The sequence below is a fragment of the Rhipicephalus microplus genome, chromosome 9, assembly GCF_043290135.1.
Source record: "Rhipicephalus microplus isolate Deutch F79 chromosome 9, USDA_Rmic, whole genome shotgun sequence".
NCBI lineage: Eukaryota > Metazoa > Arthropoda > Arachnida > Ixodida > Ixodidae > Rhipicephalus > Rhipicephalus microplus.
The window spans coordinates 33,846,719-33,866,312 of record NC_134708.1 but is presented as its reverse complement, the minus strand read 5'-3'; the positions used below and the strand labels follow the sequence as shown (position 1 = coordinate 33,866,312).

Genomic DNA, 19,594 nt, shown 5'->3' with positions numbered 1-19,594 from the left:
ACAGATGAAATAAATGATCGAGAAAATTCTTGGTCAGAGTGGGAACCTAACCAGAGTCGTTTGGGTTCGAGTGTGGATCGAATCACAATCGTTTGCGTGGCAAGCGTATGTGCTACCACACGACAACGCGTCTAATTGTGAATTTAGTGAAAAAAAAGTTACTCTGCTTAGAAATGCAGTGAATGTAGCTTCCATGCTTTACAAGCACATGGGTCCTGTATACATACTTCATAGTGCAACATGAAATATTGCAATAATAATGCGTGGTACAAGCGCTCATAGCCAGCGGGCGTCAGAACATGTCATTACCACAGTGGCTTAATGGTTTAAAGCCCAGTCACCCTGTACAAAAGTGCGTAGCAAGTTCGAAAGGGTTTCGTGCACTAACCCCCGTATTCAGAAACGCTGCTCGACTTTATCTTGACTTGCTGCCGTCTTCAATGCAGCACAAACGCCTTTCGAACGCTCTGCGTTTAGGCGGCGCCAAGGCAAGCACAAACGCACAGACGTGTTGCGAACGCGCTGCAATGAAGACGGTTTCAAGTCAAGTTCAAGTCAAGTAGCATTTCTGAATACGGGGGTTAGCGTTCGAAGTACGTACTAAGAAGACAATATCGTGGTCACGTTCAGCACCTGAAGGCGTAGCGTTAGGGTACCCTAATTTTTGTGACACGCACGGCCTTCCTAACTAAGTTTTGTACGATACTTTCATGTTGGGTTGTGTATCGAGATGCAGAAAGAGGACGTGACAGCGGCCGACATGGCCGTGCCGATCTGATCACCATATTCTCAGGGCCAAATCAGAGCGGTGGCGGCTGCCTGCGTCCGTACCATAGAGTAACATAATAAATGTTTACGATGTTACTGACTACAGTACTATGACCGTACCGCTAGGCGCGATGAAGAAGAAGCTGTAAACTGGGGCACACACCTACGCTAGGATATCGGCCAAGAACCGGATAGCTCTAAGAAAATAGTTTTATTTTGATAGCTTAAGGCTTTTAAAAGAATAAGACGGATCCAAAGAAAAATTAAATATTAGTGATTGAAAAAAAAATAGTTGTGAATATAGAAAAAGAAGCCGGCAATCTCGTTCTAATCTGACTACCTCGTGGCTCGCGCACCACAAGCTACGTGGCGTTTCTCTTCATTTGTGCAGCAGCTGGCCAAAACTGGCGCGACGCTACATCACGTTACCGCGCTGACAATGGCTACCTACTCAACGAAGCGTGAAACTATGCTCACCTGCCCCTTCAACCCAGCACACCAGGTGAGAAGTACCCGGTACCAGATACATATCACCAAGTGTAAAAGATATCATCCCGGCATGGACATCTACCGCTGCCCGTTCTCGCCGGACCACGTAGTGGAACCGAGCAAGCTGATGCACCACGTTTACACGTGTCCACTGAATACCACTGAGAAGCGCTACCAGTCCAAACTGGACATAGATGTTGTGCGACCAAAAGTGCCGACTATCAAGGCAGCACCGGACATCCAACCTAAGGAGGACTGGGATGAAGAGGCTCGCAAACCTCAAACATCGAAGGAGAAAACTGCGCAGCGAGCTGTGCGTCCAGTCTTCGCTGACGTACAGGCCATGGCTCCTGCACAGAGAAGAAAGTTCTATGTATCACTGCGTGAAAAAGTTAATGAGCCTTCTTCCGGTGATGTAAAGCCCTCATCCCTCAAAAAACCTGCGACAAAGAAGCCCGAAGAAGCAATGAATGACAAACCAGTTGTGTTCGGTGTCCCTGAGCAGCCCAGGGCTCAACTACAAAATACTTGGGGCAAAGCGCCTGTCTTGTTGGACAATGGGGTGGTTACGTACTACCGCGATTATTACGAGAACGAGGATGGTGAGCTTCAAGTGTACTACATGCGCGCCCGGCCAGGGCTTTTTACCGTCACGAAGGACTCTGACCTACAGGATATTGATGACGAGGCCGAGAAGGAGGCGCAGGCACGGATGAGGTTGATGGTGGCCTACGGGCGTGGTCGCAAGCTCAACTAGGGATGCACAACTTACAGCTACATGGCATTCTTCAGCGGATCTTCGAAGTTCACTGTGAGGCGGCCCTTGCTCAGCAGGCCAGGCGTGGGATGTTCGATGGTGACTCTTCTTTACAAGTGATCTGGGAACAAAATAGCCTTCACAGATGAAATATTTCATGTCGACATGTGTTGTGCTTCGAGCTTTGTGCAAGATATGCACACTGAACTCAAAGAATAAAGATTTGCTGCTGTTTGCTTTCATTTCAATTGGTGTTCATTACTTTGCTCCATGTTGCTTGATTCACTTTTGCTTGTACGGGATAATTACAATGTCGTTTACAATATGTGTGAGTTATGCCAGTGCAGCGCATCATATGGCCATACACTGTATATGTTCTTTCATCACGCCCCACCGCGGTGGTCTATTGGCTAAGGTACTCGGCTGCTGACCCGCATGTCGCGGGATCGAATTCCGGCTGCGGTAACTGCATTTCCGATGGAGGCGGAAATGTCGTAGGCCCGTGTACTCAGATTTGCGTGCACGTTAAAGAACCCCAGGTAATCGAAATTTCCGGAGCCCTCCACTACGGCGTCTCTCATAATCATATGGTGGTTTTGGCACGTTAAACCCTACATATCAATCATCAATCTTTCATCACCAACCTAGCTGCTTAGTGTTCAAACAGGAGAGTTAAACACCATCGTGAACTTACTTACAGCGCAACACCAGAAAAAATACAGGACAGGGAAGGAGCAAAAGAGAAAGAAAAGACAGCGCTCCTTCCTTGTCCTGTATTTTTTCTGGTGTTGCGCTGTAAGTAAATTCACGATGGATCCTAACCAACTGGCCCAACTTACCGTCTTACGGAGTTAAACACTACTAGAAGGTAGCTTCTGCTTCTTTTTTAAAGGGGTCCTGAAACACTTTTTCAAGTAATAATGGATTGAATTCTCTGGAAGGGCTTATTGGCTTAGGAATTGAACGCCGCAACAATTATAAGGATCCGTCCAGTGTGAGTGGAGTTGCAAAGATTTTTCGCATGCTGCAGTCGCATTCTTTCTTCTCTTGTCCTGACGAAAGCGCTAGAAGCTAATAGTAGGGATGGCAGGGACAAAGAAATACGTCAACCGCGCTTCGTCACTTTGAGCACTTTTTTTTTTCTTCGAATGCGTGGCTTTCTAAGTCTGATCGCGCGCGCACGCGTGGACAAGTCGCGGCCTCCCGCGACTGTCTCTGTAACAACCAAGCGCCATGTTCAAATCAGCCAATGACTCAGATGGGCTTGCCACGAGTAATTTTTTAGCGTGTTGTGTCATTTGTTGAGAGAAGAGAAAACAGTTTTTTGCGGAATTTGATAACTTGTGAATTCCACGTCACGTGCTGCGCTATAGCATTTCCCGCGCGTGTTGTCGGGAGCCTCTACTACCGGGTGGCAGCGTTTTTTGAACATGCTCAAAACGTGTAGCAGGGCCCCTTCAGGAGCATCCACGGTGCTGCTTGATTCTACTGTGCAACTTTTTACCGGACCAGTCATGACGACCTTGTACCCATTCATATTTATGACTCGGACTTGTTAAAGGACATCGTACGCATTGTCGTTCATGTACGTGGTATCTGTCCCTATCTTTCTTTTCTACATAACTTTCATATTGCCGAGAAAGTACTAGAGGGAGAGGGGGAGCTCACTTCACGCCAGCATTTGCCAGCGTTTGCGCAAGGAACAGGAGCGCCGCGTGACTCGTGATGCGCAAGCCATGAGGGGCTCAGTTTAGAACTAGTCTTCGCGGCGTTCGGTATGGACGCAGGTAGCCGCCACCACTCTGCTTGGACCCTGGGAAAAAAATGGCGAGGTCAGCATGGCTACGTCGGCTGCTTCCAGGTCGTCTCACTGACCCTCATAGCATTAATATTTGATTTGAAAAGATAATTGAACATATACAATTGAGGTGTGCCCGAGTCTGATTTTGTCTCCGAAGAATCCCAGCATATCCACGTAGTGAATGATGGTGATTGGAGGGAAGCATCCGTCCATCCGCCTGTTCGTTCTTGCTTCCGTCCATCCGTCCGTCCATCCGTATGTCCGTCCGTCCTTGCTTGCGTGCTTCCACCTGTTCGTTCGTTTTTACTTCCGTCTGGCCGTGCATCCATCCGTCCGTGCATCCGTCCACGCGGCCCTCCATCCATCCATCTGTCTGTCTGTCTGTCTGTCTGTCTGTCTGTCTGTCTGTCTGTCTGTCTGTCTGTCTGTCTGTCTGTCTGTCTGTCTGTCTGTCTGTCCACCCGTCCACCGGTCCACATTTGCTGAGTGAGTCCTCAAACTAGGCGCTCACAAACCAAAACCAGCTAAGAGGGACAAACTCGCGGCTTAAGGAGCTTCGCCCCTAAAAAGCAACATGGGCGACAGCTTTTTACGCTTTCAGAAGTGTTGTTAAAGGCACTGCTGTACTCGAAGTAACTTTTTTTTGTCTTGAATACTCTCTCAAAACGATTCTATTGAATGCCACGGAAGTCATTCGTAAGCACCTGAATGCGCTGAGGATAGACACTGAATTTCTGTTTGCTCACATACGTGTGGTAAAATCACCTTCATAGCTCACTCACTCTTACGATGTGAATTGACATGGAAATTTTTTCGCTCGGACTTTATCTGTAACATGCGTCTTTCATAGACCGCGCTTTATAACGAGATATGACTAAACGCTGCACGATGAACGTTTACGCTGTTTTCGGCGTCGTGGCTGTGCTATAAGGCCTCCCAGGATTCGACGTTTCTGGTTGGATCGGTGTACTAAGGGCAGCTCCACACCATGCAAACTAGTCCTGCAAAACTATAACACGTCGCCGAAGGGCAGTTGAATCACCACTACGCTCTTTTTACGGCTTTCATTCACGTTGAGCATGAGTGCATATACATTTTATAACCCCCGCACCGCGTCCATCTAAAGGCCTGACCACATGCATCCGTTGCATGCAGCGCGTCAGCGCGTTTAATTGTGACGCGAGGCCGCGCCCTTTCCCTATGGAGAGAGTGCGTGTGGAGTTTCACGTGGCCACGCGTCTTCTCTCTCTAAAGAGAGAGAACGCGTTACGGCGTCGGAAAGCCCCACGCTGACGCGCTGCGACGGGCACGTCTGGTCAGGCTTTTAAAGACGTGTGGCGCCCCCTCCTGAGACGGCACAGCGGCGGTGGGCTCATCCAGCTGGTTCCCACCGTTTTCTGTGAAAGCAGCAGGCTGCATTTTTAAACGTGAAGCGTTTCTTAGCGAACTTCGGTGACTTTCAGCGTATCTATCTATCTATCTATCTATCTATCTATCTATCTATCTATCTATCTATCTATCTATCTATCTATCTATCTATCTATCTATCTATCTATCTATCTATCTATCTATCTATCTATCTATCTATCTATCTATCTATCTATCTATCTATCTATCTATCTATCTATCTATCTATCTATCTATCTATATTAGCATATCGTTATGCTTTTAAGCACGAGTTCTTGGATTCCATTCTCACTCACGAAGGCTCCGATTCGATGTATGCGGAATAAAATATAATTACTTATTCAGGCCACATGGTAAAACTCCTCGAGCGTTTGAATGTAGCCTTATAAACTAAACTGCAGAGGGAACTTATTTATTGACATGAGTCAATTGCTTTAGTAACCTATTCGAAGACAACATCTGGTCGGATCGATGGATCTTCGAGCAACGTGTGATTCTCGATAAATTTCAGTTCACACTGGAACCTATCATCGAACACAGCATGTATTTTGTGTATCAGAAGCGCAAGTTACCGAGAAGGCTACGAGAGAGCTGCGAGTGCACTGTACGATTTACAAATGCGTTTAAGTGGATTTCTCCCTATACCGTTTCCAGCGCCACCGTGCAGTCATCGATCATGCGTCTAAACTACAGGATTTGCCGTGCGCAACGCATCCTACACACTGGGGAAGTTCTAGAAGTTACCTAATATTCTTAAATGTCAGCACTTTTCTTCAAAATTCAGTAAAGCTTGCATTCTTATCCAATTAAGGACTGCAATGGCAATGGGAGCTTTCACGACTTTTGCAAACGAAATCTTCTTTTGCACACGACCCCCACAAGCAGCGCTACTGTGCTTTTACAGTGCACAGCAGCGCAGTACGTCGCCTATTTCCTTCATACATGTTTCCTCCTGTACAATATACTTCCATATAGTGAAACAATGGTACCAACCTCTCGGCTGAAAACAATAAAAGTAAATGTAAGAGCTCCTACATTGGGCAACCGGTCACTGCCGCTGAGCATAGGCTCAGCGTCCGATTTACGACCTCGTGTTAGCTCCCTCGCGAGCCATTCTTGCGACCACGCCTCGCTGAATCGGCATCAATTATTCACGTGTGGGACCCACTCTGCCCTTCGCCGCCAACGCGTCCTCTCCCTCCCATCCTTTTTCACTACTTTCACCACCACGTGCCGAGCCTGCCCCCCTTTTCCACCACCCACCCACGTGGATTCGCTAAATCATCTCGTCCACGCCAGAACCTTTTTTTGTCTCTGTGTCTATGTGCCCTTTTGACCATTACCCTCCTGGCATATTTTATTGCTTGAGTCCTCTGGGTTAGCAGGGTGGGCTTTGACTTCGCCTCGACTTTTGTTTGTATATTGCTCTCCGCCCGCATATGTTGCTTGAGCAGGGCAGCATTTGGATAGTATTAAAGCCTAACATTACTTAAACCTAAATTTTACTCTCCTCCTTTATATCTGACTTATGAGTAAGACTTCTTGTCTTCATAATAACTATGTTAATTATTTTCTGGAACCTTTAAAAGTTTGTTTTGGGCTCTGTGTGAAGCCCTGGCCTAAGCAAGTGAGGAGCATTAAAACAAGGAGGATAGGGAGGCATACGCGGGACTTCTTACTGTCCGAAGAGCAAGGAGCCACGAACCCAGCCATTGGCCCTCCACGTTAATTCCCCTTCTCTCCTTAGTGAGATCAACTGGAGATCAAATTTGTGTACGTTGGTGTTACTGTGTCTACAGTTTATGCTTCCATGTGTAAAACTGAGTACATTTGCAGCTTCTAGAGACTTCTAGAGATGATTTGGAGCCTTTCATATGAATTAGAAGAAGAGCATTATATCCGCTATCTAGGTTGGGTGGTTTTGTATTGCGTCCAAAATATTCGTGGCTGACTGAAGTAGGTAATTGAGATTCCTTGGAAAATACCATCAGATATTTGGATTACATTTTCCTGACACTGGTAATGCTATTAGTGTGCCAACAATCTTTTTTCGGTGAGGACAATCAGTAAATGCTTGTATAGCTTGCGTGTTTTGAATTACTCTGGCATGCAAACCGCGCTACGCAACCGGAGAGGGACGTGAATCAAGCACCAGAAATGAACGACGACCACCTAACGGAAACTTGGGAGCCCTAGCACATCTTCGAGGACCTGAAAGACCAGCGACAGGTCGTCGCCAGAGCGAGGAGGGGAGTCGAAGCCAAAGAGTTCCCGGAGAAAGGAACCCTCCTACCTTAGAGTGACTGACAACGGGCATTGCTCGGAACACTGTCTCAAAACAAACGTTTATTTATCACTCTCTCTCTCTCTCTCTTTCTCTTAGCTACGTTAACATCGATCACCGCCCGACTGGACTAGAACTTTGCGGGAATAGGCTAAGGGCAGCTTCCCACGTACATTAATCAGCAAGCTTAACAAGATTGCTCTGTAGTGTGTCCCGAAACAGTTTGATTGGCGCTAGCGCTAGCGGTTTGGGTTCTGTTTTTAAAATGTTAGCCATGGATGCCGACGTACTATTCAGTATACCGAGGTATCACCTCGGCAACAGCGCTCAGCGCTTCGCAGCTGGAATCAGCCAACTTAGTCCAGGTCGCGCGTCGAAGCGTTCGTTTAAGCTTACTGACGACTCTACGTCACTTGTGTCGAATACCCACTGTGATGAGCGAAAAAAAACGATGACAACGACGGAAGTGCGGGGCAAAGCGCGTGGGATTTTGAGCCAACTGTGCGCGTGAGGTCAGCCAATCAGCTGATGACCTGTGGTTGCCCATAGAGGTGGCGTACCACGATTGGGCCACGTGTTACCATTACGTGGCGGTAAGCTTTGTGGCTGGGGATGAGCCGAAGCAGCGGCAGACGGGGGACAGCGGGCCGAAGCGTCGGACGCAGGCGATCCAGGTTCCGGCCAGGGAACGCGGCTGTCCACGCTACTGCCGTCCAACTACCAGCTGGAGTGACGTTGCCGGCACGAGTACTGCATCTCGGGGCGCGGCCTGGCCTGCTGTTCTCTTCCTTGCCGAGGACATCGCGGATCTCTGCGAGGCGTCTCCATGGTCAGACGTTCGGTACAGCAACGTACGTGGCCTGGCTAATGGTCACGGTTGCGCCGAGCATCGCGTCTCGACGCAAGCTGTTCGCTGGACGGGCTGGCCATTTACACGCATGGAGCATCGCGTCTCCGATGCGGGTTGACTGCTCCGTAGTCGCACCCATGCCGTCAAATGCCGTCGTCACCAGAGCGTCGCACATCGGCAAGTGAGCGCATTCTACAGCGCCTTTCGACCGCCTCCTGTCCTGCACCTCATCGGCGTCTGTCGTACCGCCGATCTGGCCCTCAGGTTTTCGAACGCTCTTACTTGAACACTAATTGGTCGTTTTTCAATCAAGCTTAGTTCACTCTGTTGCATTGTACGCACCTTTTCTGCCCCAGTGTTTCGTATGTTTAGTTTCCGTGTTCTGTCATAAACGTCGTGTGTGTTGTTACCGCGTTTTCTCAAAGTCCGTTTCTCCTCGCACGACACGCAAAACAAGCGCTGACGAGCCTTAGCCCCGATAAAGAATATTTTCAATACACCCGCATTGTTGGTTGCAAGCTTCTCCTCTAGAGCTTTCGATCTTGTATGCCAAACTATTATACAGTATCGTTGGTCACAGCACGCGTCAAAACCAAACCACCAAGCGACTGAATCACATTCGTTTTCACCAATATCAATCGTATACATGTCATTCTACATTCAAGTAACGCACTGACCATTCACACTCAGTTCGACCTGTGCCCCCGGGACTAGCTTCCCTTTTTCCCAGCTTTGCTCAACAGTTTAACCTCGTTTTTTCTTCATTCTTATTTTTACTTCATACGATGCATTGGCAATTTGAAACGTTTCGCTCCTGCATCTCTCAAATTTCTCTTCCCAGCCAAAAGGTTGTTCACACAGGTCGACTGTTGCTGTTCGAGTCACGGATCGAACACATTTCTCCCCGCCGCGCTTATCATTCTTTCTAGCTGGGCCCGAAATGTACCAGCTTCGTCGGTCTCTTTTATGCCTTTTTATGGTGTCTTTTTTCCTTGCCCGCTGGCAATGGCCCTTCCGGTGTTGCCGTGCTACTTCTTGCTTTGAAATGCTCACGTCCGAGTTGTACGTCATTCGCAATTCTCTCTTTCCCTCTGTTTGCCTCTACTTTTGCTGAGGTGTTGCGCCGAAACCATTCCGAACAGTGTTTGTCAGATGTCGGTTCACTGAACTGTACGCACTTCGTTTTTGTTTTTCGCTGAACGTTTATCGAGGTGTACGTGCTTCGCTGCGCGAAACTGCCCCTGAATGTCACGCCACTGCGAAATAATCGACGCGTTAATAATAATCACCCCACTCTCAAATAGAGTTGTTATGGATAACAGTTTTTAGTAAAGGGCCGCGATGCAACATATCTGAAAGACTTTGCGAAAATATAAATGGATCGACTGATGAACGGAACACTACAAGCTTGGCTGTTTCATCAATGTGCACAAAGCAGAACTCGTCGATATTTCTTCTTTGTAAAAGCACGATCAAAGTTATAACTGTCTTGTGTCTCACACTAATTGGTATTCACGTGCTCCTAAATGTTTTCCTCCAAAGCAATGCACTGCCCATGGGCCCTTTCTAACTGCGGGGTTCGGCGTGAAGAACCGTGGCAAAAAAGATTAGCCTGAATCTGCCTCTTACACTGCAAATGTCGTCAGAAGACTATAGTATTGCGTCTGGAGAGAGTGAACAAAACGTTTAGTTGATGTTCTGCGCAAGAAAACCGATGAGTGGTATTCTGGAGGCGCTGCGTTAGAGCGCCTTGAGCGTGTAGCAAAGACGAACGAGCGCATCGAGGCACGTTAAACACCAGCGCCATCTGGCAGTTATCTTCGAAAACAACGGGTGCGCGCCCGCGGAAAAAGATGCGCGCCACACTCGGAGGTGATAAGGTGTGGAACGCAAAGCGACGGGCTAGTACCGCCACCGTGTAGTCGTAGCAAAGTGTTGGAAACACGTACCTTTTTAAGCATCGCGTTTCACTGTCAGCGCTGCGTGATAAGCGCTACAGTCTTTAGAGTTACTTGCGGGTGCCTCTTGTAGGATAAAGGCAGACATACAAACATCGACGTGTTGTTATGGCGCCTCAGGTATGCGCAATAACTGCTTTTTAATTGACAATCGCACAACTATGAACGCTAAACGGATGGGGTTGGCCATTTGGTGCCGTTTGAGGTATCGTTAGGGCGGGCAAACAGACAAATGTACAGACCCCAAGAAAGACTATCGTCTTTAAAACTAGACTGCTTTCTATGGCTGTGGCAGTTATCGGAACCATGTGTGGATTTCCTTTAGTCTTTTTCTCTATGGCAAACACGAAGTTTTCCCGGAGGTTGTACGGCTCCTACCGGCAAAAGAAACCGTTTGGCTCTAAGGACGATTTACAATGCGTAGCACTGAAGTGCAAAATGGAATAAAAATAAAAAACAAACTAGCCGAGCAACTGCAAGTCATAATGGCACTGCGCCTCAGAGTGCTGTGAAGTCGCCAACAGATCACGGCAAGCCGTTCTTTGATTCTTTTTCACGAGAAGTGCTTACTTATATTTCTGTATTTTCTATTTCTTTTCTTTTTGTTATCCTTCTTTTTCCTTTCTTTAAAAAAAATGGTTCATGAATGCGAACTGTCACGATCTCTGCCGTACACGTTCGCTTGGTGTCGTGTGGTCAGCTTCTTTCAGACACTGCTAAGGAAGTTACAACCAAAGCGCAAGCGAGAGAAACCCACTAGTAGGCGCTTCCCTAAGTTCACACTTCGTGTCTTTTTTTAAATGCGAAGCATTTCTTAGCGAACTTCGGCGACTTTGAGCGTATCTATCTATCTATCTATCTATCTATCTATCTATCTATCTATCTATCTATCTATCTATCTATCTATCTATCTATCTATCTATCTATCTATCTATCTATCTATCTATCTATTTATCTATTTATCTATCTATCTATCTATCTATCTATCTATTTATCTATTTATCTATCTTTCTATCTATCTATCTATCAATCTATCAATCTATCTATCTATCTATCTATCTATCTATCTATCTGTCTGTCTGTCTGTCTGTCTGTCTGTCTGTCTATCTATCTATCTATCTATCTATCTATCTATCTATCTATCTATCTATCTATCTATCTATCTATCTATCTATCTATCTATCTATCTATCTATCTATCTATCTATCTATCTATCTATCTATCTAGGCCTGTACGTTCTCGTGCTCGTCTCCTTAGATGGCATATTAGGACATGAGTGCACGGCACAGATGATTCACAGGTGATGCCGTAAGTGCCGTGACTTCGTGACTTTTATGGCGCGCTCGTCATTAAACCCCTTCCCTCAGTCCCGTGTGGCGCCAGCCCTCATACCACAGTTGGTATGCGGCTATGCGCCACACGTTATTCTGTCCTTTCCAACCCAAGGAGAGCAAACATGGACTTTTGAAATCTGAACATATTATGCCTACCGGCATAATATGTTGTACCAGTGCCGCTGGCAGCGTCGGCGGGCTAGAAATGTATACGGAGGATAACAATAACAATCACCACTCAAGCCGTAATAGAATACTGACATTCCGCATGCTAGTCAAGTATTCTACCACACAGTCGGACTTGCTCGCTGCATTCCGTGCCGACCGGTTGTGCCCTCGCGATCTCCGATGTCAGCGTGGGTCTGGCCGACTGGGCTGGCCTTACGTTATCCCCTGACACCGATCTCCGACGACAGTGTAGCTCTGACCTACTGGACTTGCCCTACGCCATCTGCTGACGCTGACAAGAGCTCTCGCAAGTGATGCCCCGTCCTCGGACTCCTGTGACCATGTTTCCATCTTTCCTATCTCTCCTATCCCTCCTATGTCCTCGCTCGCTGTCCTAGCGCATCTCTATCTCTATATATATACCTCTAATCCTATCCTTTCAATCCCTCTTCGCCCCCATCCCTTGTGAACTACTATTGAGGTGTCGCGCCTTGATGCAGACAGTTACGGGGCTCACTTTTCTCTTTTTCATTTCATAACCACTTTTCTACCACACAGCCATGCAACTGTTTCCAACTGCCTGGGAAAAATGCCTTCTTTAGGCGTCATGCAGGGGAAATGGGAGCTCTGCTGGCACTTTTGCCAATCTTTGTTTATTACCAACGCAGGGAACTGGATAACCGTCTTCCATCGTCCTTTGTAATAATCCAGTGTCGTTTCCTTACACTCGAAAACCCTAACATATTTAGACAGTGTGTGCCGTTAACACCCCAATAAAACAAATATTTCTACCTGTCTGACCGCAAATGGGGCGGCTGAGACAGTTTATTGCTTTTAAGTACCATTATTTTGATACGCAAGTCATTTCGAGCTAATTCAGCTTCCGTACTGGCGAAATTGTTCGCTATGTCACTTCTGCTGAAATAAATAAGTGAGGAGAAAGCAAGTACTTTTTCGAAGGTATCAATCGCTGCCAGGGCATGAGTGATGGTTCACAAGGAAAATGTTTGTGTATGTTGTCAGGTGCAATCGTATTATAACTCTTTATCTGTTTTGTCACGTGTGACGTTTTTAGCGGCCTAGCTTACTGCTCCCTTGTAGTGGAGTACATAGTACATTAAACTGTCACACATTTGTTCTTGGCAATGCTTTGGACCATATCGTGTCACCGGGACCACGTCCCATAGTATTGTGCGTATGGTTCTCGAAAGCATTCACGACTTATTCTAAACAGTTGTTCACGATACAGCCGAAAGATCTCCCATGCTAGTGTACAATAATATTCATTTGTGTTAAGCACATTTTTTGGGGCCGACTTGAAGCTCTCCCGTGTAAGAGGACAAGGTGACATCAGTCACGAAAATTCTATTTCGAAACTCATCTTCTAACGAGACGTCCTTTCAACACTATCACACGTACAACTTCGGTATCGCCAGCGTTTGTTCTAAATTTAAATGCATAGTATGAGGAATGCTCAATCAAAAGAGATGATGTGGCCCGTGGCCTGCCCGAACATGGCGGAAGCCGCTTTGTTGAGTCTACTGTCACTGTGGTACTACAAGAAAAGAACGTACTGAAGTCGATAGGATGCGCCAAGGTGGTTCAGAGAAAAATCATGCACTTACGCTCAACGGGAATTTCGAAGGAAGAGCGGATTGTTGCACTGATTCGCTTGAGTCGCGTCTATGGTGAACTAAAATATTCTAGTTCACTGAGGAGCACACCTAGGTTCCTAATCACAAAGCAACCTCGGCCTTACCTCACCTCTTCCTCAACTTCCTGTTTTCTATACACGAGTTATAAAATCACAACAGAGTTGAAGAAAAGTACAAGACTGGTTCATAAATGCGGGCCCAATTCGTTCATCAAGCACAGTAAAGTTTTAAAACTGATAAGAAAAAACTCGAAGAAAGGATGGGGTTGGTTTGTGAATACAGGCCCTAGTGATTGTGAGGGGTGGATCTCCCCGGGCCACCTGTAACTCCCTTTTGCTGTTTGCAATGAACGGCTTCTGGTTTTGTGAGCCGGCGTAGCTTAGTAACGTTTGTCTCAACAGAAGCCTTAGCAAGTAGCCCGCTCATTTCAACACGTTTCTCCCGGTGTCTGGCCAAATCTTTCAATTGCATTTTCTTCTATGAGCTACACGCAACAATATAGAAGTTAGTTCTTAAATTTAAGCGCTTTGCTGTTACCTGTCAACAGAAAAAAAGAGTATTTACTTACCCCAGCATGACTCAAAAAACAAGCTTTCTCTTTCGTAGAGAGTTGTCACTGAAGTTTCTTGGAAAGCAGCATGTGCTGCTGCAAGCGACGCTCTCGTTGATGGTCAAGTGCGCGCTACTGTTCTAGACGTGTAGCCCGCCCGGCGTCCATGGGAAAAAAAAGAAACCTTTATTTGTGGTGCACCAGCATCCTCTCCACCCTTTCTGTTCTTCCTGTTCACCTTAGAATCATGTCTCCTCACCTCCGCTTCCTTCTTCAACCTCGTTTGCTGTACTATGTATACGCAACTGTATCCGCACAATTTGCAACAAACTTATCACCAAACCAATGATTATCTGAAACGACCAAGCGGAATTCCCACCCTGGGCTTATCAACACGATGTTCAAGAGAGAGAGAGGGGGGGGCGGAGACGTCTACAATGAAAAACGTTCAATTTTGTCGGCGTATGTAAGGCACCCATATAAATGCAACTGTGTGTACAGGAGAAGGGGATTGAGGACAGCAAGACCGTAGAAGTAGGAGAGCAAGAAAAAAGACGGAAAATAAAATAATATGATCGTAATATGTGTATATCTCCACGTGATGGTGATGATGTGAGTTATGTTTCGTTTATATATTAGGTTTAGGTGCTCCAGTAACCTGAAAGATTTAACTCGAAGTCAACACTTATCTGACATAAACAATGATCCCTGCTGTGTTCGCCTGTTGTTCAACAAAAGGCTTGTATTCAATCGTCAGGAAAGACTTCAATAAACATTCACTAACAAGCATTTATCTTTTACATTGTCTCTTTATCCATTTTTTAATCACTGGGGCAGCACTTTCAGGTGGCTCATTTATATTCACGCGCTGCAAGCCTTTCACAATGTATATCTCTTAAGAATGCACATGCCGTGATAAATGCTTGTTACAGGTGAACGCAGAGCAGTATTTCCCACAGCAATAAAACCTTTGTTAAAATCTTCAGTAAAGCAAAATATTTGTATGAGCCAATGGAAATTCACCCAGACTTCTCGCATTTTCATCGCGGAGGTTGCACCGCCATCCTTTTCGCCTTGAAGTGCTTCCTAATACAATTGAGGCCATTTAACTGCGTCTCTTACGCATTGTGTTCAAAGCGAGAAAACATGCAATTTAAAGGCAGCATAGCAATGTACTGAATTTTTAAATGTGGGAAAACTGTCATTCATCCTGCTTTTTTAATCAAACTATTGGACACCCGCACGGCCCAATCGAATATGTCGAAATGATGTTTAAATCAAATGCTACCCAACGTAACCGTGTCCTTTAAAATTTCTTGTATTTAGGAAGACTTTGCGTGCCATAGTTTACGGCGGATCTGATCGCGTCTCGAATAAAATTTACCTCAGGATGTACAACGGAGTCAGCTTCCGCAATCGCAAGCACTCTTTGCAAGAGTGAAACAATCTTTCGGCCTGACACGACTGGTGCGGCCTTGGTCGAAGGAATACAATCATCCGTGCTAGCGTACAGTCGTAGGCCAGTCATGACTTGTCCATGAGCGTGCGGTCAAGGCGCCAGGTGTGACGAGGCGTCGGGGGGCTTAACGTGGTCGTGCTGGTTTTCGCTTCAGTATCGCAGCCGCAGGACCGACAGCTGCACTCAAGCCGCAGAGTCAGAGGTCAATATGGCGGTGTGCGTAGCCGACATAGCAACCAATGAAGGAGGAACACTATCGTGTCGAAGATGCCTGCTTGCAGTACAGAGGAAGTAAGAGAGGGGTTGCAGGCGTTTAGGAAGAGAGGTTGGGCGGGCGTCCTGGTTCCGGGGGGAGGCCCAAATGGTGCATGACCGTTCGGAGACGGTCACGATCGTGCACTTAGCTGCGTCGACCTTGCTCTGCGTGTTCGATTACATTGGTAGAATGAAAGGAGGGGGAACATTTTTTGAAGGGCGAAGCAACCCTAGGCCGCTCTATGTCCCTCCGTACATAAATGACCGTCCGGTATCCGAAGAAGATGTAGAAATCGAAGCATCTGCGAACAACAAAAATGTTAATAAAAGGCTGTTAACCATAAAAACAAAAAAAATGCTATAACACCGGGATAACTCCGGCATTGAACCACCCATCGATCGAAGCATATGAAAGAACAAAAGGCTAAGAAGAACCAAATGAAATATTGTTAATGAGAACAAAATAGACTCAGGATCTGTAGTACACTGCTTCGCCCTATCTTCAGCGTTCACTTCGTGGACATGCGCGCAACTTTTCTGTGAGGGGCTTGTTTCTTGGCTAGACAGAACAAAAGTGAATATGGCCAACAGTCAGGTTGATAAAAGCATAATGGACATTAATGGTTGTTTAAATGTGATACAGTAATTATTACCTAAACAGAAATGAAGTAGGTGAAAAATTGTTCTCTGTCGTAGTGGTACTTGAACCATGAACATTCGACTAACGTCTTTTTGAAGGTTCTAAGTGCGGATCCCACTGAGTCGAGAAGGATTTTTAGTCTACATTAGGTCATTCTAATTAGGCGTAATCAGTGCTGCATTAAAGAAAAAAACAGTCAATGTCCTTTGTGCTTTCCAGAGCCCTTTGTTGGTTGAATTAATTCAATCATAATTATGCGGCACAAGAATCTACTATGCTTCTTATTCGTTTTACTGCTCCCTGACTGCATGCATCTTCTTCAAAGTGCATTGTGCACTTTTCCTGGTATTTTGTGCTGGATGACACGCAGCGGGAATAGCACAAATCTGACTTCTAAAGTTGACAATACGAGACAAGTTCAAGTCCAGTCGGAACCAAGTCGCTTGTGAGAGGTTGGCCTATAATTGATGATTTGCTTGAATAAAGACATTACGATTACCAATATGAGTTTAGAAATACGCGTACTTGCCACAGTTTCATCTTAGAAAACTACTCAGTTGAGAATGGCACACGTCCTTTGTATGACTTTTTCAACCTACAAGGACACTAGAAACAAACTTGCATTTCTGGCACTACGCAAAGTCCCAGCTACTGCGATACAACATAGTCTAGTTAATAACAAAAGTTAATAAAAACAAGTTATTGGCGCACCGACAGAATGTTGTTCAACATACAGGGTTTTCACCACTCGCTAAGTTGACTTGATTTTATGTGCGAAACAGGAATTACTGTAGCAGGATGCTTGTAGCTTTCACTTTTGCCTCATCGCAAAATAATTAGGTGTAGCCAAATTATGCAGCCATGTGAACTCTCAGAGTTGGTCTTGTTATTAGTGTCAGTAAACTCATCGAAAAATAAAATAAAAAAACATAGCTCAGTTTTCACCCGCCTGATGCAAAATGGTCTTCTGGAACCAAGGCAAGCCCGTGCATGTTAATCTACCTTCCCGCAAGCCACAAAGAGCTAGCTCTACGAGCATTGCTTTCCGGCTGGCAAAGGAGCAACCATAAAATGTAGAAGCGCATAGGAACGGATAACACAGGCGCCGGGTGGAACGTGGACCGGAAGGCGAGTGTAGATGGAGAGGGGGGGGTGAGTTGAGGTTAGAGTATGCGACGATGCGGTTGTTCTCGTCCCCGTACCGTAAATTAGATCGTGTTCGTGTCTCAGACCGCCCCCTCCCCTTCCATGACCGACACACCCGCCGCCGGTGGCGCCGCAATCGGCAAACCCGGAATCTGCACGGTCGGTCGCACACCTGCTCCCTTCTCTTCCTTTTCTGTTACACTGTCATAGTTTCTCGAAAGCTGCTTGCTATACTGTACGTTTTCTCGTTTACTTGCCCTTTATTGCCTTTACGACTTCATATCTGTGCAGAATGAAACGGGGGGAGGGGGGCTGCATGAAAGCAGATGGGCTGAGCCGTGGAAGATTGATACGGGCAACCGACACAAATATGGTGTGGTTGCCCGATGCGGGTGCGCGGAAATTGAGAAGGCATGCACCAAAACAAGACAGTTGATATCCTATCGATGAACATAGCATTGCGTTATCGTTTTGTCTTGGACGAGCGTACCTCTGTGTCGTACTTTCCTGTCGTTTCTGCATGCCTTGTTTGCTTACTTGTATTTCTCTTTTCGGTTTTGTTCATTTCGGTCTCAAATGGCACATTGCGCGTCGCAATACAACGTTAAGTACAACAGGTTGAGGAGGCGTAAGAAGAGAATCTTACGAACAGAAATATGTTTTGGTTGCTCTTTGCGGGTCCTTAACGTTATCTATTGTAACTTTCTGCAAAATAAAAATGAAGTAAAGAACGAGAGAAGAGAGAGACAACGAAGATAAGGAAAGAAGGCGCCTTGCCCTATTATCATTGCACTCTTAAGCTGCTGTAATGAAATCGTAGCAATGAGCCCATCAGTTGTATTGGATTAGATAAATTTTTATTCGGTCCTCCAAAACACAGATCACTGTGTAGCGGGCCGCTCCCACGTGGGGACTGAGATGCGGAGCTCCTCAGCCGCCTCGCGGGCTTGGTGGACAGCCCATAGCTGATCTGCCAAGGACGAGCTGCGGATCGCCGCCTCCCATCTGGCAGAGGTGATGTTCGATAAATGAGCGAATTTGGTGATGTGCAGCATAACATAGGCTTCTCTTCTTAGGCTTCCGTGTGACCTACTTGCATTACTGGTCACCTATCCGATTGCGTTCAGGCAGAAAACCGCTTCTTGCGATAACTCACAGCGCTTTCTTGCGCTGTGAGTTATCGAAAATGAACCATTTATGGACGCCGACGTGGCGGCCTTCGGAAATTTCGACCGTCGGGTGTTCGCTGCAGTACACCGACAGCACACAGTAGACGCGTCTCTAGAATTTCGCTTCCATCGAAACAGGCAAGCCCTCGCGGAGGTGACGTCGTGACAATCAGTCGGGAACCGAGCGCTGTAATCGCTACACCACCACACTGAAGCATAATTTACTTTTCGATGAGCGTACTGAATGCAACCTTCCGAGTTGGCATTGCAACAACGAAAGCTCACTCATGAGTGCTCTTTAAATTTTGCACTATATGTATAGACGGTTTTCTAGGCAAAAAATGATGCAAAAAGAGCCCAATCGTGCTGTAACGTTTCTGTTTATAATGCGAAGTTCAACCCTCCTCAAGTTTATTCATATGCGTCTTAGGGGTAGCCTACCTCCCTGGCATTGTGGACTGTATATTTACCATGAATCGCCCCCCCCCCTAATTTTTGAAGACATATAAAAGCTTCGTTGATGGTGTGAACGGGAACGTTATAACAGTTCGTCGAGACGGGAGGCTTGCATTCGGCGCATACTACAATATCGCACCTCGTGTTATAAACACACAAATGCTTAAGCATACCTACGGGCCACCCGCTGACGGTCTTTCCATTGGAACACTTCGGTGGCGCTTTCCACTCAAGCGAATGCCGGGCAGTTTCACGGCCGAACGACGCGTCACTGCTGCAGTGTTCTTGGAACGGGAATCGAAAACCGTCTCCATCTCCTTCTTTTGCCATCGACACTTGTCTCCACCATCTTTTACGGAATAATGATCTGTAAGAAGCGTTATTACCGTCAGAGTGAGCGTTTCACGGAGTGGCAGTATTCTGCAATAGCACGCATCCTTGAACCACG

At 46.4% G+C, this 19,594-nt stretch overlaps 2 protein-coding genes across 2 annotated transcripts in view; both read left to right on the top strand.

Annotated features, from left to right (window-relative positions):
- The window catches only part of LOC119163685 (uncharacterized), a 295,971-nt gene that overhangs the window by 6,721 nt on the left and 269,656 nt on the right, over positions 1 to 19,594 (top strand). The window lies entirely within an intron of this gene.
- On the top strand, positions 1,143 to 2,256 carry LOC142771290 (uncharacterized). Its single transcript, XM_075872766.1, has one exon. The coding sequence runs from the start codon at positions 1,208 to 1,210 to the stop codon at positions 2,012 to 2,014; it is 807 nt and encodes a 268-aa protein (XP_075728881.1). The 5' UTR covers positions 1,143 to 1,207; the 3' UTR covers positions 2,015 to 2,256.

Coding starts and splice junctions, on each gene's coding strand:
- LOC142771290 (XM_075872766.1), top strand. CDS start 1,208: ATGGCTACCTACTCAACGAAGCGTGAAACTATGCTCACCTGCCCCTTC.